Source organism: Myotis brandtii, unplaced genomic scaffold (genome assembly GCF_000412655.1).
Source record: "Myotis brandtii unplaced genomic scaffold, ASM41265v1 scaffold157, whole genome shotgun sequence".
Classification (NCBI taxonomy): Eukaryota; Metazoa; Chordata; class Mammalia; order Chiroptera; family Vespertilionidae; genus Myotis; species Myotis brandtii.
In genome coordinates, this window is record NW_005355708.1 from 708,771 (window position 1) to 716,405 (window position 7,635).

General features: G+C 59.6%; 1 protein-coding gene across 1 annotated transcript in view; it reads left to right on the top strand.

Moving 5' to 3' along the window:
* Positions 1 to 7,635, top strand: part of LOC102262033 (protein sidekick-2) — a 71,261-nt gene that overhangs the window by 59,634 nt on the left and 3,992 nt on the right. Inside the window, exons 19-27 of the mRNA XM_014536203.1 lie at positions 82 to 189; positions 865 to 1,056; positions 1,576 to 1,697; positions 3,403 to 3,512; positions 3,609 to 3,759; positions 4,346 to 4,455; positions 4,552 to 4,702; positions 6,222 to 6,583; positions 6,790 to 6,920. Coding sequence (XP_014391689.1) covers positions 82 to 189; positions 865 to 1,056; positions 1,576 to 1,697; positions 3,403 to 3,512; positions 3,609 to 3,759; positions 4,346 to 4,455; positions 4,552 to 4,702; positions 6,222 to 6,583; positions 6,790 to 6,920 — 1,437 coding nt within the window. The remainder of the gene's footprint in view (positions 1 to 81; positions 190 to 864; positions 1,057 to 1,575; positions 1,698 to 3,402; positions 3,513 to 3,608; positions 3,760 to 4,345; positions 4,456 to 4,551; positions 4,703 to 6,221; positions 6,584 to 6,789; positions 6,921 to 7,635) is intronic.

Below are 7,635 nucleotides of genomic sequence, written 5' to 3' on the forward strand. Positions count from 1 at the left end.
CCCCGCCACCCCCCGGGCTGTCTTGCAGACGGTGGTCTCTCTCTGGCTCTAACTGGCCTTGGGTGGGGTGGGGGTCCTCTTGGGGTACAGTGCCTGGGCCTGTGGGGCACCTGAGCTTCAGTGACATCCTGGACACCTCGCTGAAGGTCAGCTGGCAAGAGCCGGGGGAGAAGAACGGCATCCTCACAGGTGGGCACCGCGCTGTCACGGGCCTGGGGGAGGAGAAGGTCCCCTAGCCCATCCCTCTGCCTCCGACCTGGTGCCCATCCCCAGCTCCCAGCAGCCACTCCTGCTTAGAACACCCTCCGAGGAGGAGCTGGCCCTCCCTCCCAGGAGCACACCCACACTCCCCCACCCCTTTCTTCCCCCATAGGCATGCATCTCCTAGATTCTAAGGGATCCCATGAGGCTTGCAACCAGGGGAGCAAAGAGCAGTGGCAGCTCATCCCGGGCAAACCCCCTGAAACTGTCTCCAAGGCCCCCTAGTCTGACTTCTTAGTGAGCAAAGCCGACCAGCCTAGGCTCATTTCCCCAGCCCTTCCTTGTTCCATTGTCCCCAGCTTCATAAAGGGCCTCTCAGATAAAAAAAATAAAAATAAAAATGCTCACGGCCCCTCCACTCTGTGATGCATCCCCGTGTCCAGCCCCAGCCCTCACATGGCCACCAGGAGGACTTGCTCATCCCCGCCCCTGCCCATGGGGGTGCCCCCACCCCCACAAGCAGCACGTGGGGCCCTGGGCCAGGTGCCTCCGCCTGCCTCAGTCCCAGGGCTCTCTCTGGACAAGTGAAGGCACAAGGGGCAGGGCAGCGGGTCCAGGCCGGCTCACGGCCATGGCCAAGCTCACGCGGCCCGGGGTCCCCAGGGTACCGGATCTCCTGGGAGGAGTATAACCGCACCAACACACGCGTGACACACTACCTGCCCAACGTGACCCTGGAATACCGCGTGACGGGCCTCACCGCGCTCACCACCTACACCATCGAGGTGGCCGCCATGACCGCCAAGGGCCAGGGCCAGGTGTCTGCCTCCACCATCTCCTCCGGGGTGCCTCCAGGTAGGTGCCCAGCGGGGGTTCCCTGCCTCTTGCTCCTGATCGGCACCCACTCAGGAGGTCCCTCGTCCTTCAGGAATGTGGTCTGTCTCCCCACAGAGCTCCCCTCCCTGGGTCCCTGTCCCCCGTCTTCCCAGAGCAGGTCCCCTCATGCGTCCAGGCCTCCTCCCGTGGCTCTCAGAAAAGCAGCTCCCAGCTCCCCCGTGAGCCTCTTGCTCACATGCAGACCCCGGGAGAGGAAGCCCTTGGGGGCCTAGCTCGTTCCCTGGCCCGGGGGCCTCTCTGGGGGGACCCGTCAGCCCCTACGCCTGCCTGTCTCAGGACCCGGTGTGCTGAGCCACGGACGCGGGACAAGGACTGTGTTGTCAGGATGAGGCCACGCCTTGCTCCTTCCTCCTCAGAGGGTCCTAGGAAAAGGGTGACACGGTGCCCTCTGTGCCCAGAGAGTCCTGTCCCACGTGGAGTGACATCCCTCTCGCCCCAAATCCCCCAAATCGCTTCAGTCCTGTCTTCCTTTTTCAGAACTCCCAGGCGCCCCCACCAACCTGGGCATTTCCAACATCGGCCCCCGCTCCGTGACCTTGCAGTTCAAGCCTGGCTACGACGGGAAAACCTCCATCTCCCGCTGGCTGGTGGAGGCCCAGGTAAGGCCTGTGCAGGGGACCCCCGGCGCGCGGGAAGCCCGCTCCCAGCCTCGGGCATGCCCATGCTCCTGGGCGCAAAATCCTATGTCCTCACGTCTGTGTGAACTTTCACGTGCAGCCATCAGATGGGCAAACACGCCAAAAATGGTCCCAACTCTGTCTCACCTCCACCTGTCCACCGGGGCACACAAATGCACACCAGACCCCTCAGGCCTGGGCAGTGACTGGCTGGGCTAGAAAAATAACCAGCTGTCACCTGCAGCTCTTTATTTTTTTAAATTTTATTATTATTATTTGCAAGTGGCAAGATTTCATTTTTTTTTTGGCTGAGTAATATTCCGTTAACTACATGCCCCACATCTGTATCCATTCATCTGTGGGTGGACACCCGGGGGCTTTCATGTCTTGGCTATTGCTAATAACGCTGCAGTGGCATAGGGGTGCACCTTTCTCTTCGAATTCTTGTTTTGGATTTCTCCAGATGGATGCCCAGAAGTGGGATGACTGGGTCGTGTGTAGTTCCAGGTGTAATTTTTTGAGGAATTGCCATACTGATTTCCATGATGGCGGCACCAGTCTGCATTCCCACCATCAGTGCACCAGGGTCCCTTTCCCCACATTCTCGCCAGCATCTGTTGTTGGCTGACTTATTGATGAGCGGCCTGCAGCCCTTGAAACCTGCAGGGGAGCGCTCAGGAGTCCCAGCGCCCAGTCATACCCCCAGGAATTCCAGTTCTCATTTAGCTGGGGTTTTATTTTATTACTAGAGGCCCAGTGCATGAAATTAATGCACTGGGAGGGTCCCTAGCAGCTGCTGGCTGCCAGCTGGGTACTCCCTCCCTTCCCTCAGCTGGCCCTGCCCCCTGGTTGAACTCCTGGATGAATTCCCGGTTGAGGGGACAATTTGCATACTATGCTTTTATTATATAGGATTTTTTCATTTTTAATATACATATTTTTATTGATTTCAGAGAGGAAGGGAGAGAGAAACATCAATGATGGGAATCATTTGATCAGCAGCCTCCTGCACGCCTCACACTGGGAATTGAGCCCACAACCCGGGCATGTGCCCTGACCAGGAATTGAACCATGATCTCCTGGTTCATAGGTCAATGCTCAACCACCGAGCCACACCCGGTCAGACTAGCTGGGGTTTTAGAAGCTTGGAGGGTATTCTGGGAATCACCTAGGGCAGTGGTCGGCAAACTCATTAGTCAACAGAGCCAAATATCAACAGTACGACGATTGAAATTTCTTTTGAGAGCCAAATTTTTTAAACTTAAACTATATAGGTAGGTACATTGTTATTAACTTAATTAGGGTACTCCTAAGGCTTAGGAAGAGCCACACTCAAGGGGCCAAAGAGCCACATGTGGCTCACGAGCCACAGTTTGCCAACCACGGACCTAGGGGGCTTGTTGAATACAGCTTCCTGGGTACCAGCCTCAGGGATCGGCTCTGTCGAGGGCGGGGCCCAGGAGTGGGTTTATAACATGAGACTCAGATGCAGGCAGGCTGGGGTCACACATGAAGTCACGTTTAAGAGCCTGGACAGATGGTGGCCCCATCTGGTGCACTCCAGGTGAGCCCTGGGGTGTGAATCAGGACCTTCCCTGGGCAGGGCTGGTACCTCTTAGAAGCCAGGGCTCAGAGCGCCTGTCCTGGGCCCGCAGATGGGAAGGTCTAAGGGTGTCTCCCTCGCCAGGTGGGCGTGGTCGGGGAGGGAGAGGAGTGGCTGCTGGTTCACCAGCTCGCCAACGAGCCCGACGCCCGCTCCATGGAGGTGCCCGACCTCAACCCCTTCACCCACTACAGGTAATGGGGCCGGCAGGGGGAGGGCTGCCCAGAGGGGACGGGCTTCGGCCTGGGGGCCTGCCCTCACCATCCTGCTCATCCCCACCCCCACCCCAGCTTCCGCATGCGCCAGGTGAACATCGTGGGCACCAGCCCTCCCAGCCAGCCTTCTAGAAAGATCCAGACCCTCCAGGCGCCCCCCGACATGGCCCCGGCCAACGTGACGCTGCGCACGGCCAGTGAGACCAGCCTGTGGCTCCGCTGGACGGTGAGGCTCCCCGAGGGACTCCTCCATCCTTATCACCTGCAAAGGTGCCATTGCCTCCAAGGGGCCACAGCAAAGGGGGTGTCCCCCAAAGTTCCTACAGCTCCCGTTTTTCTCTCCCACCTCCAGCCTGGAAGGGTGCCTGATCAGCCATCTTAGCAAGTGCCGCGTGAGGAGAGGGGCTAGGAAACGCTGTGTATTGAGCATTGCCCTGTGCCAAGCATTTTTGCATTTTTAATTCCATTTAATCCTCCCAGAAATCCCGCAAAGGACCCATGATCAGTCCAATTTGCAGTTAAAAAAAAGCAGAGGCTCAGAGAGGTTAGGAGTTCACCCACAGCCACACAGCTCCCAGGGGTGGGTCTGGGATTCAGATGATGAGACTCAGATGCAGGCAGGCTGGGGTCACACATGAAGTCACGTTTAAGAGCCTGGACAGATGGTGGCCCCATCTGGTGCACTCCAGGTGAGCCCTGGGGTGTGAATCAGGACCTTCCCTGGGCAGGGCTGGTACCTCTTAGAAGCCGGGGCTCAGACCGCCTGCCCTGGGCCTGCAGATGGGAAGGTCTAAGGGTGTCTCCCTCGCCAGGTGGGCGTGGTCGGGGAGGGAGAGGAGTGGCTGCTGGTTCACCAGCTCGCCAACGAGCCCGACGCCCGCTCCATGGAGGTGCCCGACCTCAACCCCTTCACCCACTACAGGTAATGGGGCCGGCAGGGGGAGGGCTGCCCAGAGGGGACGGGCTTCGGCCTGGGGGCCTGCCCTCACCATCCTGCTCATCCCCACCCCCACCCCAGCTTCCGCATGCGCCAGGTGAACATCGTGGGCACCAGCCCTCCCAGCCAGCCTTCTAGAAAGATCCAGACCCTCCAGGCGCCCCCCGACATGGCCCCGGCCAACGTGACGCTGCGCACGGCCAGTGAGACCAGCCTGTGGCTCCGCTGGACGGTGAGGCTCCCCGAGGGCAGCGGGCGGGACGTCTCCTCCATCCTTATCACCTGCAAAGGTGCCATTGCCTCCAAGGGGCCACAGCAAAGGGGGTGTCCCCCAAAGCACCTACAGCTCCCTTTTCTCTCTCCCACCTCCAGCCTGGAAGGGTGCCTGATCAGCCATCTTAGCAAGTGTATTGAGCATTGCCCTGTGCCAAGCATTTTTGCATTTTTAATTCCATTTAATCCTCCCAGAAATCCCGCAAAGGACACATGATCAGTCCGATTTGCAGTTAAAAAAAAACAGAGGCTCAGAGAGGTTAGGCCACACAGCTCCCAGGGGTGGGTCTGGGATTCAGATGTCAGGTAAGGGCTGCTTCTGAGTTTGAGGGGGAGGGTTCGGCTCTCAGGCTGTCCCCACAGATCAGGGTTATGCCTACCCCAGGTGACCCTGCAGGAGGAAACCATGCTAACGTGCTGAGGGCATTCCCTCCCGCCAGGAACTGTTCTGGATGCTTTATTCAAAGTCAGGCTTTGAGCCCTGTCCGCAGCCTGGCAGGGGAGTCTGGGCCCCAAAACTCAGAGCCCTCAGGACCTTCCAGGGGCACAAAAGCTGGAGCTGTGGTTCTGTTTGAGCTCATGTCCCGGCAGGGAAGGGACATGCGCACACGGCCGCCCCCAGTGGCTGTACAATGGTCTCTGGTCTGTCCCACTGGGTGTCCAGGAGCCGGCCTGGCAGGAGGGAAGATGTGGGGAGTGAGGCCAGGGAATGGGAGAAGGTGGCTTAGGTTGTGGGGAGCCCGTGGGAATGCAGAAGGGGGGGTGAGGGCTGAGGGCTCCCCAGCTCATCTCTGCCAGCCTCAGAGGAGAATCTGAAGGGTGGGCCCGGGCGGACATCTGCTTCTGATCCCCGGCTACCCCAACGTGCATACACCTCTACTGCGTGTCAGCATTGCCCAAGTTTATCCAAACGACCTGGAGCCAGAGACCACAGTCCCACCAGCCAGGGCGTAGGCCCAGGAAAGGAATACATCTCTCCCCTTCACTGAGACGCAAACGAGAAGAAAGGGACTGGAATACAGCAGGAGAGACTGAGGGTTGCTGGGCAGAAGGACTTCCTAACAGTGACTGGTGCCAGTCCACACGCGGGATGCGGTCTCCAGGGCAGGCATGAGCTAGGCCAGGCATGTTGTAAGCAATAAGTAAGTGCACGTGGGCAGCCTGGGTGAGGGAGCCAAGTGGTAGAGACAGCCAGGGCCAACGGGGCCTTGCTCATCTGTGTGTGGGGCAGACAGCCTTGGTGGGCCTGCCTCCCGGGTCTGCCTCCCTTAGCACAATAAAGAATGGGCGCTGCCTCTCCTTGGAGCCTGGCGCGGAGAGATAGGGAGACGGGGGCCATCAGAAGCGCAATTTCACCATCTCAGGACAGTGGGTGGAGTAATCCTGGAGCTCCCTGGAAGAGGAGGCACAGGCAGTTCTTTGTACCCAGGGTGGGCCTGGCCTCACAGCTGTCCTACCCCACCCTTGCTCTCCTGCAGCCCCTCCCGGAGATGGAATACAACGGGAACCCCGAGTCGGTGGGCTACAAGATTAAATACAGCCGGGCAGACGGCCACGGCAGGGTGCTGAGCCACGTGGTCCTGGACCGTGTGGAGCGGGAGTACACCATCGAGGACCTGGAGGAGTGGACGGAGTACCGCGTCCAGGTCCAGGCCTTCAACGCCATGGGGAACGGGCCCTGGAGCCAGATGGTGATGGGCAGGACGCGGGAGTCAGGTACTGCCCCCCCCGAGCCAGCCACCCCGTGGCTTCCCAGGATCTGTGGCCGGGACACCCCCACCTTTGTCTCTCTGCCCTCAGGTCTGCCCAAAGGCACAAACCTGGAGCAGTGGTTCTATTTGTGCTCACGTCCCAGCAGAGCCCTGCATATCTCCTGTCTCTTGGCTATTCCCGCTGCTCACGCTGTGCCCTACGTCCCCCCCTCTATGCCCTCACCTTGAACTCTGACACCAGGGTGCCTGAAAGAGCCTTAGGGGGTGGAGTGGGGTCTGGGGAAGAAAATGGGGCACAGACCCCAAATAGAATAGGGGTTGGCTTATATCCCAGAACATTCCAGAAACACAACCACATCGAGGACCTGGAGGAGTGGACGGAGTACCGCGTCCAGGTCCAGGCCTTCAACGCCATCGGGAACGGGCCCTGGAGCCAGATGGTGATGGGCAGGACACGGGAGTCAGGTACCGCCCCCTCGAGCCAGCCACCCCGTGGCTTCCCAGGGTCTGTGGCCGGGACACCCCCACCTTTGTCTCCCTGCCCTCAGGTCTGCCCAAGGGCACAAACCTGGAGCAGTGGTTCTACTTGTGCTCATGTCCCAGCAGAGCCCTGCATATCTCCTGTCTCTCAGCTATTCCCGCTGCTCACGCTGTGCCTACCGTCCCCCCGTCTACGCCCTCACCTTGAACTCTGGCACCAGGGTGCCTGAAAGAGCCTTAGGGGGTGGAGTGGGGTCTGGGGAAGAAAATGGGGCACAGACCCCAAATAGAATAAGGGTTGGCTTATATCCCAGAACATTCCAGAAACACAACCAGCAGCTCACAGGGGCCTGGCAGGGGGTCACCCAGAGAATCTGAGCCCCCAGCCTGCAGGCCGCCTCATTTGTCCACGTGTGGTTTCCTCCCTGTGGCTTTGTCCTGGCACCTTGGAAATGACAGGTCCCTCCCACCCTGGCCCCTGCCCGCCCTCCCTGCTGTGCTGGAAGGAAATGCAGGCTCATCCCACTGTTAGCCTGAGCAGAGGAGGGGGCAGCTGACCTGAAGAAACAGCATCTGTGACGGGCCACAGCCAGAAGGAATCATGGAGGGAAATTCTCTCCTTGGGGACTGAGCCCCGTTTTCTCCCCGGGCCCCACTCCCCTCCTGTCCACCGTAGGGTCCTGTTTAGGTCCTGACGCCA